General features: G+C 37.6%; 1 protein-coding gene across 2 annotated transcripts in view; it reads right to left on the minus strand.

Annotated features, from left to right (window-relative positions):
- Nucleotides 1–18,354, minus strand: part of vps37d (VPS37D subunit of ESCRT-I) — a 30,126-nt gene that overhangs the window by 3,833 nt on the left and 7,939 nt on the right. For both annotated transcript variants that reach the window (XM_043239969.1, XM_043239968.1), the window contains exons 2-3: nt 14,327–14,498; nt 1,450–1,532 (exon numbers count right to left, since the gene is read on the minus strand). In XM_043239969.1, the coding sequence (XP_043095904.1) occupies nt 1,450–1,532; nt 14,327–14,498 (255 nt within the window). The remainder of the gene's footprint in view (nt 1–1,449; nt 1,533–14,326; nt 14,499–18,354) is intronic.

Raw genomic sequence — 18,354 nt, forward strand, 5'->3', positions numbered from 1 at the left:
AATGTTTCTTGAGCAGCAAATCAGCATATCAGAATGATTTCTTAAGAATCATCGAAGACTGATGAACATTTACACTTTAAAATATATATTAAAACAGAAAAGTTATACAAATATTTCTGTTTTACTGTATTTCTGATACAGAATGCACAACTGGTGATTTTCGTTTTTCATTAGAAAAGATTTGTGGAAAGACTTCATCAATGTTAGTAATGAACGCTAACAAAAAACATAAGCACATGGATGGAAAACAGGGATGGCCATGCTAAAATTTAATGATATCCATATAAACAGATGGAACGATTTTCATGCTTCTGAGACAATGAGGGCTGATGTTATAACAACTGTTGTATTCATATTGAACAGTCTGTTACTTCATAACTTCTCCTGCACCGTTCTATAAATGTGAATGGCACCTCAAATTAAGCAGCTTGTTGAGAATTATTAATTATATATATATATATATATATATATATATATATATATATATATATATATATGATGATTTTTTTTCCTGATAGGCAAAAACATATCAGGATCAAACATATCAAGATTTATTGACGGAGGGGTTCGTATTTACTATTTTGTTAGTATTTTAACATTACGACTGAAGAAACTTGGTTATCCCTAAATGTGCTAATATGTGATTGTCAAACAGGAAACATCAGGCTTTTGAGGATTGTTTACTCATGCATATCTAAAATATAATTATATGAACCTAAAACTTAGCATTTAAATATCAGCAACTGTGCCAATTTGCATATTTTTTTGGGCCTCTGAAAAAAAAGCAGCGTCTTTTGCTTCCTGGGTATGAGTTCCATATTTTATTGTGCCATAAAAGCCTTATGTATCAAAAAACCCCAAACTTGATTTTGTTTTTAAATATTTTGTCTAAAGGTTACACACCCCTACGGTACATCTACGGTAATTTGAAAGGCACCTGAGCAGCATGTTTGGTCAAATGTTCTTAATGAAATGTCGGGAGTGCTGATTTTCCACTTCTGGGACAAACCACAGGAGACGTGACATCAGCTGTGATGTGTTTGCCTCATCTTTTATTTAAGACGCACGGGCTGTCAATGCTTTAAATCATTGATTAGATCACAGATCCATCTTTGTAAGTAGCGCAGAGGTTAGTGGATTTTAGGCTGGATTTTCAGCCTCGTGTAACTCCGATCAACCGGTTAAATGTAAATAAGGACGGTGGCGTGTAGAGTAAAAAGACTTTCTGTGCTTTCGTCAGGCTTTCATTCTGTTCTGTTCTGGTTCAGTTAACAGGGCATGTTCATTCAACAGTGTGTCTGAATAAACAACATCCTGAGAATACTGCAAAAAAACAAAGTCAAAAGTTTACCCGCATTTTTGTTGTACGTGGATACAGGGTGGGTAGGGACCGAGAAGAAAAGAGTTTCTGTATATATATATAAAAGAAGAAAAGGATTTAGAAATGACCTCGGACTGCTCTTCGGCACGTGCGACCTCCTCCTGGACGAGACTGTGAGCTGTCTGAGGGCTGTGCTTCTCCGTGAAGGCCTCTGGAAAAAACACAAACATTTAATCTCAGTCAGTTTCAATTCTCAACACTGGCTCAGAATCGCATTAAACACCACTACGAGATATGGGAGCGAAAAGTCATTTCTATAGATATTACTGGGGCTCTGCAGTGCCTCAGTTGCCATGCTACAGCCCTACAGCGACAACTGTGAAAGACAACACAGAACAATACGTAATAAACAACAGTGTGTGACTCCTTTAGTCTGTTTTCAGTTCATTGGCTGAACAGATTCACAAAAATTGCTCAGAGAGTTGAGTGGTTAGTGATTACTAAGTTAATAACAATTGGTATTTGTAGGAAAAATGTTTTGTACGCTATATTTTACCTTGCAGTTATTAGCAGTGGACTAAAGGTCTGTTCACAGCCATATGAACATTCACGAGGGCTGTCTTCTAATAGTCAACTAGAAGAGGCTTGGTCAACCAAAATTTAATTAGTTGGTTAGCTGCAGAAAAATAAATAAATAAATAAATCAGTAAAAATTCCCAGGAGAAGTTTGTGCCTACGTGGCGATAAAGTCAGAATCGGTCAGGACATCCAAGCGCTCCAAAAATCATTCATCAACATTAAATATGGCTTATTATCTACAACAAAAAAGCACTAGTTCATCAATAAATTATTAAAATGCTAATGCTGACACATTTTATTATTTCTGCTGGTGTGCTGTGCAAGGCATACTTTATGCGCGCTTGATCAGGCTTTGTCTGCAAATAAAGGCTCATTATTATCAATATCATCATTTGAATGGTTTATTAATAAACAAGCAATTATCATTTAACATGAACCACTACTAGTCAACCAGAAAAATCTATAATTAAGGGCACACTCCTAGAAAAAGAAAAATGACGGGCGAAATGAAATTGCTGTTTAAGAAATCAATCTTTAAAACAAAGAGGTTGAATTTGACAGAATGCAAATGCTTTCAGCGACAAGGAACATGTTTCTGTGAGTTGCGTAGTTTATTCCCAACAACAGATGAAACAGCGTAAGCAATATACAGCATGTACTGTAATTAGTGCTATACAAATAAAAGTGAATTTAACTGAAAAAGGGCAAAAGGTCAAAATCTAATTGGGTTAAGCAATTCAAATGAAAGTCTAATGCATATGAAAGAGAATGAAAACACAAAACCTAAATAATTGCAATATTATACTGCGTTTATATCTATATAATATCTCCTGAGGCACATTTACATTAGGGGACGATAACTATGATGTGTGATATGAGTGATATGAGAACAGCAGAGATCACACCACAACTATAACGTATATTTAAAAAAAAAAAACTGATATATGATAGCCAATGAGAATTCAGACTTTAAAGAACCCGAGCAGGCCTATTTAAAGCACATTACATAATGGCAAAGCATTTATAATAAAAAAAAAAAAACGTTACCATGGTGTGGATGGCCATATAGTTACAGTTTTCATTTTTTTTGCTGTAAATAGACTGATTCCCACCCACAGCTACCAAGTTAAAAACTTCCAGACTGAATCGAACGAGCGGTGAGTTAAAAGCCCGCTCACCAAGCTGTCAGTCTGTCAGAAACTGTTACACGTTTGAACGTGCAAGCGCGCATGAGGTTTGAAAGCTATGTATGAGACGATGATTTCCAGTAAAGAAAAAAAAAAAAAAAAAAACTTTTTCACATAAAGCTGTTCTTTACATAAAGCTATCAGGTGACTTCAGAAGATCTGAAACATGCCATGACTCCTTTTGAGGTCTTTTAGGTGCCTGATGCAATAAATGGCACATTAGTACTATATATAAAAACATCAAAAATATGTCTCTCGGGGGCTGGTGACTGTGTGCCAACAGGACAAAAGAACATCGCAACAATGTGTGAAAACACTGCAAGTGTGTTCAGCTGTGAAGAAGCTCCGCTGCTTGAGTCTTGTGTAAAGTGCAGGACTGAAGCTGCTCTCAGGTCTCTCCGCAGTGTTATTGCAGGGCCCTGAGGGTGAGGGTGGATGCAATCACTTTCTGTTAGCTCATGTCCACTGATGAGAGCGAGGGGCTCGGACCCTATAAGTGTTGTGCTGGGGTTGCTGTGGCAACCGGCAATTATGCTAATGTGCAGATGTGTTGAGTCCACAGGGGATGTGAAAAGCTGAGCTAGTGGCCATCGAGGGCACAGGCGGGTCACGGCAATGACACCATTTGCGCTTCAATGAGCCAGAGCTGCTCCCTAAACAAACCTCCATTACAGGACGGAAAAGCTCCCGAGACGATTACTGAGGAGCCACCGTGGTACAATGAAGGCATCGACTGGTAATTGTAATGGTAATGTATGATTGTTCACCATTTAAATTGCACTCCAACACTTTGTGGGAAAAGCAAGTTCATTTTAATAAAGGTAAAAAAGGGAAAGAGTTAATTAAAAAAAAAAAACCCTACATTTTCTACAGTGAAAAAATTTATGTCTTTTAATTTTAAAATGTGTGAAAAATTATATTCAAGAACATAGTATGTGCACTTTTATGATATTTTAGCAGTATAAATTTTCAATCAGTTTAAAATGTAGAATTAAATATGTATTATATTTAACAAAACACACAAATTTCATTTCATTCTTTTTATTTGTTTTTACTAAAAGGTGTCAAACAATAAAAACTTTAATTAAAACTCAAAAAAAGGATGCATTAAAGTGATCCAAAAGGTCAATAAAGTCTATAAATAAAGTGAACAAAAGGTCCACATATGTATTTAAAATAAATCATATTTATTATTTAAAATTAAAAAGATAACAGTTAATTGAAACTGTAATAATATTTTACACATCATTATTACTGTATATTATTAAATTAAATTTCAAATATCAAATGAAAGAAAAAAAACAAAAACCCACTGACCTCAAACTTTGAACAGTATATGAAAATAAAAACATTAAAACAATTTAATAAATCAATCCAGAAAGCATTTTCATGGCTGTTAAGAGATATCAAAAAAATGTAAATAAATAAATCACACAAATGTAATTGTTAGTGTAATTTTAGTGTAGCCAGTAGTGCAGAAATTACAGGTCATTACATTTTAATAATCATGGTAGTGACCAAAAACATGCCATCACCATAATATCATGTTTATAGACCGTGCTTCTATTCAAGTGAGCTCCTGCATCTCCAGACTTGCTTTTTCAAGCTTTCACCGCTGCTTGGTCGGAGTTAATCTATTTGAGCTTCTCTCGTGAAGCAAAGACTCGTATATGATGAGCTTCATCCTTAATTCATCTCGTCACTACTATGGATTGATGCCAACGTTCAAGCGCACGCCTTGCCAATAACTCACAACAAAGCCTTTAATGCTGCTGCTACGTGCCCCGCTCTCTCAACATGAATAATCAAAGGCCCACTATGTCACATGCATTAGTGCGTATCTGTAGGTTCTGGCCGTGTGCCTGCCGAGGCATTTCGGCGCGAGCGAGGGGGGAGTGGCAGACCACGTGGATGACCCCGGAGACCCACGCCATCAAACGGTAATGGAAGGCGACAGACAGCCAAACAAACACTTGGGGAGCAGCTGTGGGTGACCTACATACTGGGGAAAAACCATGCAGATGGGCCGCAGGGCGCTAGCTTCACGGCGAGGAAAATACTGGAGCCAGAGCTATGACCCGGGGCTTGAGGGATCTCGCAGTTATACGATGACTCGTGACGGATGTGAAGCTAAGGGAAGCTACGATCCCGACGCTTTTAATGTTGCCACTTTACAGAACGCCGTCCTCTTCTGGACGTGGCCACGTGACACGAAAATAGAAACAATGGCAGAAAAGAAGCGACAATTGAAACCAATTCGGCGCATGAATGGAACGGCCGATCAGAGAAAGAAAACCATCATTCACCTGGACTGAACTTCAGGGATCAATAACCAGAGCCAAGCGCTGTCCTCCTCCCATGAATGCATAACGCTAATTGATTTCATCGAATCGACACAATCGTTTCGCTCCAAACAAAAGGTCTTTTGAGATCTGACTCCTCCTTCCTGTTAGCACTTGTAAAAGAAAAACATGCTTATTCTCCGAAAATCAGAACTGTTTCTTCTCACAGGATAAAACTTGTTTAACTACGTTTTAGTGGCAACAACAATTTTTTAAATAATGTCATTTCGAAGAATAAACTTAATTGCACACTGAATGTAACTGCAATTAAATTAAAATGTATTATAGTTTAAATGGATGTGAAATGCAATTAGCTGCACTTTAGAGTACCTACTTACTGCAGACCGCTTGATTTGTCATTTCATAATGACTTCTATTGTCTATGATATATGGTTAAAGTATACTGCTGATTTACACATTTGTAATTTTAGTTCATTTAAAATGTATCGATTTTAAATATATTATTGAATAGCACATTGCAATAATAATCAAGTACTGTTCTTTAGTATGTTACTCAACACATTATTACCAAACACACAATATACTTATTGTGCACTCAATTAAGCATTGTGTGAGTTAGGTGGCTTTTTATTTCAGTAATTATATCACGTTCAGAGTACAGTTTTTAAATATCCTTTAAGATTTGGAGTATATGTATGCTTCTTTTTTGACAAGAGAACCTTATTAAATAAATTCTCAGCATCAACTCAAAACTCACATTCTCATTTATTTATGACAGGATACTGTACAATGCAAGGGTCCAAAATAAAATTAAACAGAAAAAAAATCATTAGGGTAAAAAATAAATAAATAAATAGAAAAAAAATCCAAAAAAGTTCCACAATTAATTTTTTGAATGTCATAGTATTAGATTTGTCCTTCAGCAGCACTAAAACCAAAGCGCTAATCAAAAACTTAATGATCATGTTCTCCAACCGGATAGACATGATCCAAAGATCACGGAAAGGAAGACATTGACTGTTTGCAACAAAGCAATTTTATATGATTTAAATCTTGATTATTCATCTTGCTGGCTTGGTATCCTAAAACAGACACATCCATATATATGCATGAGTCTCTGATCTGGACATTTTAGCTGAAGACGGTGAGTGTCGGATAAATTATAGATTAATCATTTAATACTCCAAGTCTTGAGTAGCAAAACAAATCTAGCATGCAAGGCCCAGTGGCCCGGGCATTTTTTTCAATGCAATGTCAATCTGAGTCATATGTTAACGGATATGACTCACTGCTATGCATTACATAATGCACAAGACAACGCTATTAGTGAAGAAAACAAAAGCTAACAACAAAATCACAAACACAGAAAACAGTAATGCAATGATGTATTTGACAAAATGATATCCAATGTCCAAAATCTAATCCAATTATGTACTGTTATTTATTTATTAGCTTTTACTTTTGCATTTTCAGTTTATGTTTTTTTTTGGAATTTTGTAATGTACTTATATCATTTATATTGCAGCATTTATTATGAATGACCTTTTACTTATATATATATTATATATATTTATATATTTATTTATTTTATATTTACATTTACCGGTATATACATATACATATATATACATATACATATACATATATATATATATATATATATATATATATATATATATATATATGTCATGATAGAATATACATTTTAGATAAAATGCTTTAAAAGGCGTAAAAAAGAAAAAAAAAAAAAGTGTGTGTATATATAAATATAAATAAATAAATATTTATATTTATATATACACACTTTTTTTTCCTTTTTTTTTACGCCTTTTAAAGCATTTTATCTAAAATGTATATTCTTTCACGGCTTTATTTCAGTTAATGAAAACACTTTTTAATAGTCTCAGTTTTAGCTAACATTAGCAACACTCTTCCTGATTATCAATAACCCAGAAGAAAAAAAAACCTTTATTGTTATCGCGGTGTTAGAGCAGCTTTCAAAGGATGCAAATGAACCCGATTTGATTTTACTCGCTCACAACTGGTTAAGGATCAATAAATCTATTTTTGTCATACCACAAAAGCAATTTGAAGTGAACTGAAACCTAATTATGTTTATCTCACCAACTTGGTGATTACCCTAATTATTATGTCAGTAAAATATGCGCAGGCATGCCTCTAAGCGTAAGATGCTAGCTGCCTGACACTGATGAATGATTGATTGAGGATTAATTGTTCAATGCAAATAAACAAAAAAACACATTCTCCAAGTTTCGGGCAGCTGAAAGGACTCAGCATGCAAGACTCGGCGGACCAGTCAATTTTTTAACGCAATGTCAACCCAAGTCATATGTCAATGGATTGGACTCGTTAATATTTATGAGGGGAAAGCGCTATTTACACAAGGACTTCCGTCAGTGGAAAGCCACCTTGAAATGCAACACTTTAGCAAACGTTTTGTTTGCGTCGTAAGCTAACGCTGCTGTGTCATCACATCGCTGTGATTGGCCTCCCATCATTCATTCAAGAATTTTCTCACTTTCCATTCGCTCGCCTTCACTTTCAACAAAGAAATTGGTGCGTACTTCCACAATGATGGACGGTACCCGAGTATAAGAGTGACAGCTATTTGGAATAATTGATCATCGGGAATTTATTCCACGTGGTTTGGTTCACACTGGCTTCGCTTAATGGAACTCTTGGCAAAACTAGTTTTAACAGGCTTGATTAATGTGCGAGCATATGCACAGGAAAAATTGCAAAGCCCTCTACTTTGCAAGCGTGTGTGCACACACTCCCTCACTTCCTGTCAAAATAACAGAACGGTGGGTGTTCTTTTGTGGTCTTTACAGATAAATACCACCGGCTGCTTTCCTGTCATCAGAATGAAAGGAATAACTTCAGACGACTAACGCACCCCGGTGGGTTTGCATGCGAAAGCCTGCGCATCGCATACTCTCGTGTTCACGTGTAAAAGATTAGTTTGGGCCAAAAATCAACATGTTCTATAATCGGTACGCTGTCATTTCTTTCCATGGGGCGCAAAGGGATAAATGCATAAAAATATCACAATGCATGAGTGAAGATGTCAAAAAGAACCGTAAAAGAAGTCCATATGGATCCTGCACTATATTCCAAGTCATAAATCAACGATTTTTTTCCCCAGAAGAAAGTCACGCAGGTCTGAAACAACACAAGGGCTATGAAGAATATGATTCACACTTCTCCTTGATTAAAGCATTGAACTGACATCTGTAATGCTTCAGCGCTGCAAAATCCTATGTGTTAAAGTGTAAAATTAGAGGGGAAAGCACACCAGCGCCCTTCTGAAGAATGCACTCATCGAGGGCTTTTGTTCGGGTTTTCCTCGGGTCAAAACAGACAATGTGAGGACGCCACACAAGCCCAAACCCAGGGATACAGATGCCTGAGGAGACCTTTCTGTTTAATTAAAAGACTTGACAGCTAGGTCAGCGTGCGTTTTCTTCTAATAAACGGCAACATGCTCAAAACAGACCCAACATGGACATCTCGTTTAACAATCGTGTATGCTCATAAAAATAAAAAATAGGCACTATCTTTTTTAAGTTTGGGATGTTTTTGGAAAAAAACAAAAAAAACAAAAAAAAAAACCCTCTCTGTCAGAGCTCATCAAGCCTGCATTTAATTGATCAAAAATACAGTAAAAACACTTGTACGGTAAAACTTTTTAAAATAGTTGTACCGCTTAATATTTTTTTTCAGAACGTGCAATACTCTGGATTTTATTTTTGATGAATTTAGTTAAAAAAGGTATTTATTCAAAATAGAAATTGTTTGTAACAATATACGCCATTCAAACGTTTGGGGATACCACATTTATTATTCTTTTTGGTCAGAAATATATAGTTTTTTTTTACAGACACTTCAGTTAAAAACTGATTAAAAGTAATACTAAAGACAAATTTTTGTGAAACAGCATTTATTCACAGTAATAAATGCTGCTTCACAAAAATATTAATCTCGCCATCAAAGGAATAGCTAAAAAAATATATATATATTCAAATAGAAAAAAAGTTACTTCCAACTATATTACCAAGCTAAAACATATCTATAATATCATTTTAGATAGTTTTTCTATCAAATATATACCAAAGGATCAGATTGGTCATATGTGATAATGCTGCCTAATACTTTTACCAAAGTACCGCGAATGAACTTGAGCAAAATCGACCCTACTACAGACAATTTATGCTTATTGGTGTCATTTTTTAATGAAATTATTTGAGCTATTTTCCTAAAATACAGCAGAGCATTTAGTTATCCCTCCCTTTCAAAGTCACTGAGCTTAAGCCAATGTGAAAGAGTCAAACACAGAAAATGTCAACATAATGTATCAAGTGTATTTTTTCTAAGGGCTTTTGGCGTGGAGTTCCCAGTTTGGGTTGGATTCTCAGGAGATTGATTTCAAAAGCTTGTGAGAGGCCCCTTTCTCCCACCGAGTGATTAAGGCCTCATGTGTGTGGTAGCTCAATGGCCCTAATCCAGCTTTGATAACTGCCCCCTGCATTCAAACACTAAGAGAGGGCCAGAGCGACTTCACATCCTGTTAATTACCAACTCCTCCGTCCGTGCGCTCTCACAAAGTTCCCCCGGTTTCTTCGGCTGTCCCAGCATGCCTCTTAGCCATGTGATTTAAAGGCACTTTGAGACAAAGATGCCCTTTTCACGTTCGCAATGAAGGCTGACCCGGAGGGGTGGAGGGGGGTTTTGTTGTAAAGGGTGGAGCGTTTGACAACCAGTTTGGTGAAAGTTCTGTGTTGAGATGTCAATGATAGGTTGTAGTGTGTGTGAAAGGTCAGCGGGTCGCGCCTCGGGTAAACGGTGTCGTCACGCTAGGTTAACAATAAAAGGGCACTCGCGGTGCTCTTTGCTTTTGAAGCAGGATGGATGGTATTGCATACCAGCATCACGTCGCCCTCCAGAAAAAAAACCACAGGTCAAGAATGTGCCGTCGGCCACATGCGAGGAAGAACAGAAGCAACGGGAGCCTTAAATAATCTTGAGTCATGCTCGTTCGCATTTGGCAAAAGCATTAAAAGCAAATGGGGACGTCTAAGTGGGAGCGAAACCACCCGGCGTGGTGGCATCATCAAGCTAGATTGAATTCCCACCAAAAACTAGCAGTGCACCTTCCAGAGTCAAATTCTTCTCCTAACGTCTGCCACGGCGCATTACGCAATAACTCGCAAGCCTCCAAGCCAGAACTCCGGTCTCAGCTGATGGAGCAATCCAGCAGTTTTTCATTCTTTCTTTCAGCTCTGAGAGAATGAGAATCAGATGTTTGGGGTTGGGGGAACGATCTCTCCCACCCATCCGGCCGTAGCCTGCAGCTGGAGGCACTGGTACATGTGCACTACATGGTGACAGGAAGGTGAACATTCCACCCTTCTTCCGTCACTGGCCGGCAGCTGCGAGAGCGAAGGAAAAAAAAAAAAAAAAAAAAAAGGCTCCTGTGAAACAGCGTTTCTTGAGTGGATCTTTGCCCGTGTGGTCATGGAGATGGGAACTTCCTGTACAAGCTCTGTCAGAGCGTGTAAGCGGACTAGCAGATATCTCCGCTGATCTTTTGTTGCTCTGTTGGGCACCGAAGGAACCCCACCGTCTCCTCCTCCTCTCTGCCCGCTCACGACAGTTCAATTTCCTGCTGGCATTTCACTCCGCCAACTTTTTTCATCTGCCTCCTTCAAGACTTGGTTTCCCAGACGCTGCCGGGCTCTCGGGTGAAAGGGTGGGTCGGCGGTTGAGACTTTCTGACTATCATATGAATCTCTGCCTTTTCTTTGAACGGCGCTGGAGGTGGGGTTTCGAACAAAAGCCCTTTCAAATGGATCTGCATCACTAGATGAGCTGCACAATGGTGAGGAGGGGCCAAAAAAAAAAAAAAAAAGTCAACAAATAATTCATATAGGCCTCTTTGGTCTAAGGGCTAAAATACAGGCCCAAAAGTATGAGGGGCGAAATATACAGCATATGAATTAATGTGACTGGCTAATCTTTACAGCCACGATATGCCTAAATCATTTATGCACACAGCAGGTTGTGCACCGAACATGCCAAAAAAGATGGCGGAGCAAGAATTTCAGAGAGGGACTTCTCGGGATTCCAACATTTTCCTCCGAGATCCCAGCTGGGTCAGTTCATTTAAGCCGTTTCCTTTGCAAACAAAAAAAAAGGAGCGTTTACAACAGATACTTGTTGTTCGACGAGGCCTGAACACACAGAGAAGCGAACTAAACAGTTGCACTACTTTCTAGCATGGTGTTTCACTGTCCACCCACATTCCAAGACATTTAATACGCTTAAACTGAGCATCAGTGAGTACTTAAACTCATTTGGTTTAATTAATTAAAGTTCCTGTCAGTCTGCTTAGCGCAAAACACAGCCTAATTCTATGGAAAATAGGCACATTATAGGTCTTATACCCAAAGCTTTCACAATTAATGCTGCACCCTGGTTAAATCATGCCAAAAATCCTTCTTTTAAATGATATAAATACAATTACGACTGATCATAGCAGCACTAAGAAAGCAAATGAGGAAGAAGCAAGGTTAAACAATAACGAGTTTTCTTGCTGACCAAGTTGGGCCAGTAGTTCTTGTCCAACAAACGTTTTCAAACACACACACAAAAAAATCTATTTTAATTGTAGTAATGCATCTCTATATTTGCTGTAAGTATAAATATTTACATTTGTCATCAAAATAGAAATGTATTCTTTTTTTAATCTATTTTAACCAGTTTAAAACAGTTTTAAAACAGATACAGATACCCGAGTTCAATTAACATAAAATATTAAATACGCAGCACTTGTCATTTGCATTGGCCTACGGTCGAATCGCCCAAAAATGAAAATGATTGTCATAAATGATTCATCCGTAAAACATTCATCTTTAGAACACAAATTGTTTCTGACCCTCCACAGACAGCAAAGCAACTGACAAATTCAAGACCACGACAGCTCATAAAGACGTTAATAAAAGAGTCCACGTGACATCAGTGGCTCAACTGTAATGTGATGGACTGGAACAACATAATAGCGAACAATTAATTACATTATTTTAATTTGGGGGTTAACTAACACTTAATAAGAGCTAAGAAAAGAGCAGTGAGTCAGATATCTAGATGCGCCAAGTAGATTATATTTTAAAAAATTTAAAGAGCATATGTATTCATTTGATATGTAGCCTTTAAACATCCACTTCTCCATGATATCTGTAAAAATGTCCAGGATATCTATCAAGCAGTTTACCTGGAACAAACTCCAACTGCACCATCCAGGGTAACACTTTAACCAGTTCATCCATCTAGAAAAGCAGTCAAGCTGTGAAAGGCCAAGGTCACATATTTACCGAATCATTTTTACTGAAAAACATTTCTGCTTTTAAATCCTCCAATCTCCCAACGGCCTTCCATTGTAAGTGCCTTACTATAAACATGTTTTTGTTTGTTTTGACAAACTGAAGGAAAACTCAAGTCTGAATTATTTTCCCCCAATTTATCATCCTTGGTTTAATAAACATTTTGAATACCGTGACTATATAACCACTGAGAGGGGTCAATCGTTACGAACTCTGAAGCCTAAAACAATAAAGAAAACAACAACGAAAGAACTGATTTCTAACCTACGAGCTCTCTCTTGTACAAGCTGATAATCGGCCTGCCATGTCAGTGGGCCAATAAAAAAAGATGGGCCGTGAGAAACTATCGTGCTGAGCGTTCAGCCAAGAGAGGAAGACCGTAGAACACAATAATATTTCTCTTATTCTGGCCACGCTGAGAGAAAAAGGAAAACAAGTCCCCGTGAACCCATGAGGAACTGTTAGGGAAATGAAACCTGAGCACCTTAAGTACGTCTGAACCAGATGAGGGTAGTTATTCCTGGACTGGTGTTGAAAAGAGGTGGGGAAGCCAGGTGGGGACCTTGTGGCCCCGGACTACCCCTTTGGGACCTGACCGCTAAACTCCACCCTGGTTAGGGGGCGGCTGAAGGTAACGCTGCTCCAGCACTGGAAAACACTGGACGGATCAACAATCCAAACGTAGGTCGGCATGTCAACCGTTCTCGTGCTGAATAATTGAGACGCTCCGGACGTCAGGGCGTGTTATTATGGAACAATGTTGCCTGGTGATATTGAAATATTACCACCAGAAGCACACGACAGCAGTGTCCCCATGCTATTCTTAAACTGCTAAGTCAACAGCCGGCGTATAATCAGATATCGGTCATCAGATTAGCAACATGCTTAAATTAACGCGTCTAATGTTACTTTAATCTGGGAGGAGCACAGAATCATTTTTTCCCTGAAAGACGTTCTGCCCTGGCACTTTGGGTCACATTTTAAACACAAACTAACCAGAGAAGCAACACTAGAAGCAGGTAGAGGTTGAAAAAAAGGCAGGGTGGGCCAGATTATGCGAAATGAAGGAGTTCTACAAATCACTCAAGATCTACTCTTGGTTTTCCCACTTCCTGCTTTTTTCTGCATGCTAATCCGATTACAGGAACTAACTACTATATAGGCCTACTGTGGTATAGCTTGGACTGAGCGAGATATACCCAAAAACTGAATACACAATATTCCTGTCTCATTATTCTTCAAATTACACCAGACTTTCATTTTAGTTTGCCACAAAGACCTTGGAGTTTCAGTTTGTATTTGCCAGTAGCTTCAATCAAATGAAATCATGAACATCAGCTCTGAAGACGAGACAAACCTTATCAACGACTTATTTTTTCTGATAAATATTGATACAGATTTATTGCCTAGCCCTAGAAATAAATAATATAAGAAGCAAACAACACAAAGTGTGTTTAATAGTGAGGAAAATGAGAAACGCTTGATGCAATTAGCATTCACAGCATCACTCGCACAAAACCCTAAACCTCTACTCACCAAGTCGGCTTTGCTTTTCCCTGCAGGCGGTGGTCAGTTTTGCCAGTTCCTCGTACTTTGCAGCCAATTGCCGCTTGCCGTTTTGAAGGTGAGGGCGATGTGTGAGGCTCTCTTCTGCAAGACTCCGATTGGTTACTAGCAAGGTTTCCCTGTCCAGCTGGAGCTCCTGGAACTGAACAAAAATTCAATTTATTCAACACGCACACAAAAAACAAAGGCTAATCATCATTGACACCAATCAATAAATTCTACAACCTAAAGAAAGTCTGATCATTGATGAGTATCACTGGGGCATTTAAGTTCATTTCTTATGTACAGTGTACATTTACTGTGTGAAAAATAGCAAACGTAGTATTATGAATGTCAATATGTTGTTTCCTGTTAAATAACTGTAAATATTGAAGTAAATAATTATAGTGGATTAGTCAAAATTGTTATCATAGTTACTTGGTGTTGCTAGTTGATCTACTCTAATTTCCTTTGTTTTAGCATGTCGCTAGCATGGTTCACCATGACAGGATGTCCTGTCGCTTGTCACATCTGCACCAGATTTACAGGAGTTTGCTATAAGCTTGTGGTTTTATCACATAGCATTTAGTCAGAGTCTTGTATATCGAATGAACACGTTTCCCAACCTTTTTTGTGCCCATTTGGAGCAGATGAACCAGCGTAATCCTGTGTAGATGCCGTTAAGAATGCAGCTTCTCAAACAAGACGGCCATCAAGGTCAAACCACAGACGCCAGGAATGCAGGAACACAAGAGAACTCTAAATTTTATTCGGGACTTATGAGCCGTACAGAGTGAGTGTGAATAATGCAACTCAATACATCAAATTCCTCAAGGGTCATATGAGGTTAGGTTATTATGCCAGGCACAGAATTCATAGACGTGTCCAAGAAAATTGTAGGAAATGTAAAAAAGAGAAAATAATAGCCTTCGGTTTTACACTAACGTGACTGAGGACTTTAGCTAATTTCTTTGATTTTTAGAGAAAAAGCTCCTTATGTTTCACGAAAACAGGGAGAACTGGGTATATGGCTTGGGAAAGTGCCCACATTCGTGTGTGAACTAAGACATTTAACATTTAGTTGAGTTTACTAAGATTTAAGGCTTGGGAAAAAAAGGTTATTTTTTTAAGCAAACAAAAACATACAGCATGGCAAAAATACTGCAGAAGAAGTACAGGTAGATAAAAAAAAAAAAAAAAAAAAAAAAAAAAAAAAAAAAAGAATCATTCAATCCTTCAAAAAGACTCAAAAACGTAGGTGATTGATGAAAGCTTACTTTAAGCTTTATTTTTTGGGTGCGTTTATTATTAAATCTGTAAAAATTAATTAAGTGAACTGCCGAATTTGGGACCTGCTTTTAATTTGTTTCAAGATTTTTTTCCCTTACCTTTTTCCTTTTAACGTTTTCTCACTATAGCTTATAAATTAGAAGGATCCTGTATAATTAATAGCAGTAGCTGAGAGACATTTCACTTGTATAAAAAAGTAAGTATCACAAGTGAATCAGTTTTGGTAGTCATTCGAATTGAGGGCTTGTGAATTGGGAAATGAATATAAATAACCTGTTCTTAAGATTCTGCTTAATTCATATTATAGTAGAGATTTTCTCTCAAGGCCCTATTCATGAGTATGACAGGAAGGCTTACGGCTCAAGGTCAACCACAAGCAATACGAGAGAAAAATAATAAACACAGGATGGCATCAGAAACAGCAAAAGAGCACGTAGGAGGTAAACACCTCACTCAACAACTTAATTCTGTCGACATTAAATGTTGACATTCAACTATATTTCTATAAAAGCAAGTTGATGGTTTCCAGATGAGAGCGAATGAGCATTCTTGTAGTGATTTGCCGTTGAAAAGGGGACATAGCCTGGAGCGGCAATGAAGACAATGCTCGATTAACCAACCGCCTCAGTCTACCACGCGTTGCTTGAATACAATAAAACAAAGTCCCATGTTGAGATAATCTAGCTGGAATGGCTGCTGGACAAATCTGTCCACATGTCCCTGCAAAAAAAAGTGCCATTATTTGCTCTGACCACCCTGCATGACACGGCCCAAGACCATTCTCTAACCATGGAGGGAAAAGCAGAGCCACGTCCAAACCAATGTCCTCATGGAAAGCATTCGCAAAGGCCCAGACATCAGTCGAAACCACAGACCCCTACTTTTACTGTAAGTGAGGGTTTGGGTCATAACAGAACTTGATTTTTCTTCTTCTGTTGCTGCTATGAATATTAACTGCCAGTTTTATGCAATTCAAAACTTGGGGAACATTATGAAGACTGAGCGTGCTTAGTGGAGCATATAAGAGGATTAATGATTCATTCGCTCAACGAATATGAGAATTTCGCCTCCCTTCTTAATGCTGTGCGAGACCCCCAAAACACGGCGCTGATGTTCCCACTGGTGGCACATCTATTACAAAATCTCGCTAAGGGCGAATGCGAGAACGGCAGTCCCCTTTGATCAAGCCACCGTCTTCTGAAGACGACGAATCTGGAATACTTGAGCTGCTTGGAGTAACTCAAAAGAGCATACGTGATCAAAACGTGGTTAATGTTATGCGAGGGTCTTTTTGTTTGGAAACAACTCCAAACCTCTAACTTTTAAGGTCAACTGCTTGATTCAACTCTCGACATAATCGCTGTTTACATAGGGACTTCCCATCAACGCCTCAAGAGAATGGGTGATGACTGAATGTTTCTCCTAAGAGAACGAGCACAGAACGAGCAGATAATCATTTTCTAATTAAAAGAATATTATATACAGTCTAAGCAATGTAAATGTTCAGAACTAATCCCTCATCAAACGCAGATGGAAAACGTCAAGCTGTTTTTTGATCACATAATGCTAAATGATTGCAAATTACATGCATCAGTTCTGCATGACGAATGAAGCCGTGAAGAGTAAGATGCAAACACATGAGATGACTGAGCTGTTCCAGTTTGTCGCCATTCAGTTTTTTTAGGGGTGAAAACTATATTTAGGCCCAAGGTTTGTGGTTTGGCCCAAAGTTTTTCTAGGTTTTGAAAGTACAATCTTAAAACTAAGAGTTATTTATTGGAATCAATGGTAAAGGACCTTTCCATTACCCAATAGCAAAAAAGGATTATTAAATTGAATTTTTATTGAATTCAATTTTTATTGAATATTTAATTGAATAAGTGGAATTATTAAAAAGTAAATAAAAAAAACTTGAATTATTAAAATGAAAAAATAAATTATATATATATATATATATATATATATATATATATATATATATATATATATATATATATATATATATATAAAATTCAGTCAGTGCAGTGAAAGGTTCTTTGGGCACCCAAAATGGTTTATCTATGAAAATCCTCCTTTTGAAAATGTAATTTTTTAGAGTGTATATTTTTGGTCTAAGTAAATATGTTTAATTTGAGATATTGACAAAACTGTCACAAAACCCATTTCCAGTGGAATGTTGGCTTTTTCTAAAACAAGGACTTAATTCATTACAATTCAGCATTTTCTTCGTGGTTCCGTTTGGCAACATTTTAAAGTGTACCTTAATGTGTTCATGCAATTTACATATGGATAAAACTGTCCTCTCATTGGTCAAAGTGCACCTCTATGCACCAGGATTATGCTAATAGTGTCAAGGTTTTGTCGGGACAGCATTTTTGCAATGCACCTGTTTCAGAGAATTGCAATTACTCAACATTTTAAGATGAATGGCTCTCTTTGGATATGTAATGTGCTCACCCACAGAATCAGACACTGTTGCAACAAATTTCACATTATGAATTATGATACGGCTTGGATCATTGGTCCACTGGGTCAGATTGCTTTCTTACCACAACCAAACCTCTCCAGAGTTTTCAATCAGGCCGAGACCACATTGTTCAGCCAATCTTGGACCAATCGGTTTGGAGCAGATCCGACCATGATTGCTATGTTCATATACTCCTAAACAAACCAGACTAAGAGAGAAAACATGCCAGGTTCCTGAACAAAAGCTCCAAATGAGCCAAGTG

The sequence above is a fragment of the Puntigrus tetrazona genome, chromosome 5, assembly GCF_018831695.1.
Source record: "Puntigrus tetrazona isolate hp1 chromosome 5, ASM1883169v1, whole genome shotgun sequence".
NCBI lineage: Eukaryota > Metazoa > Chordata > Actinopteri > Cypriniformes > Cyprinidae > Puntigrus > Puntigrus tetrazona.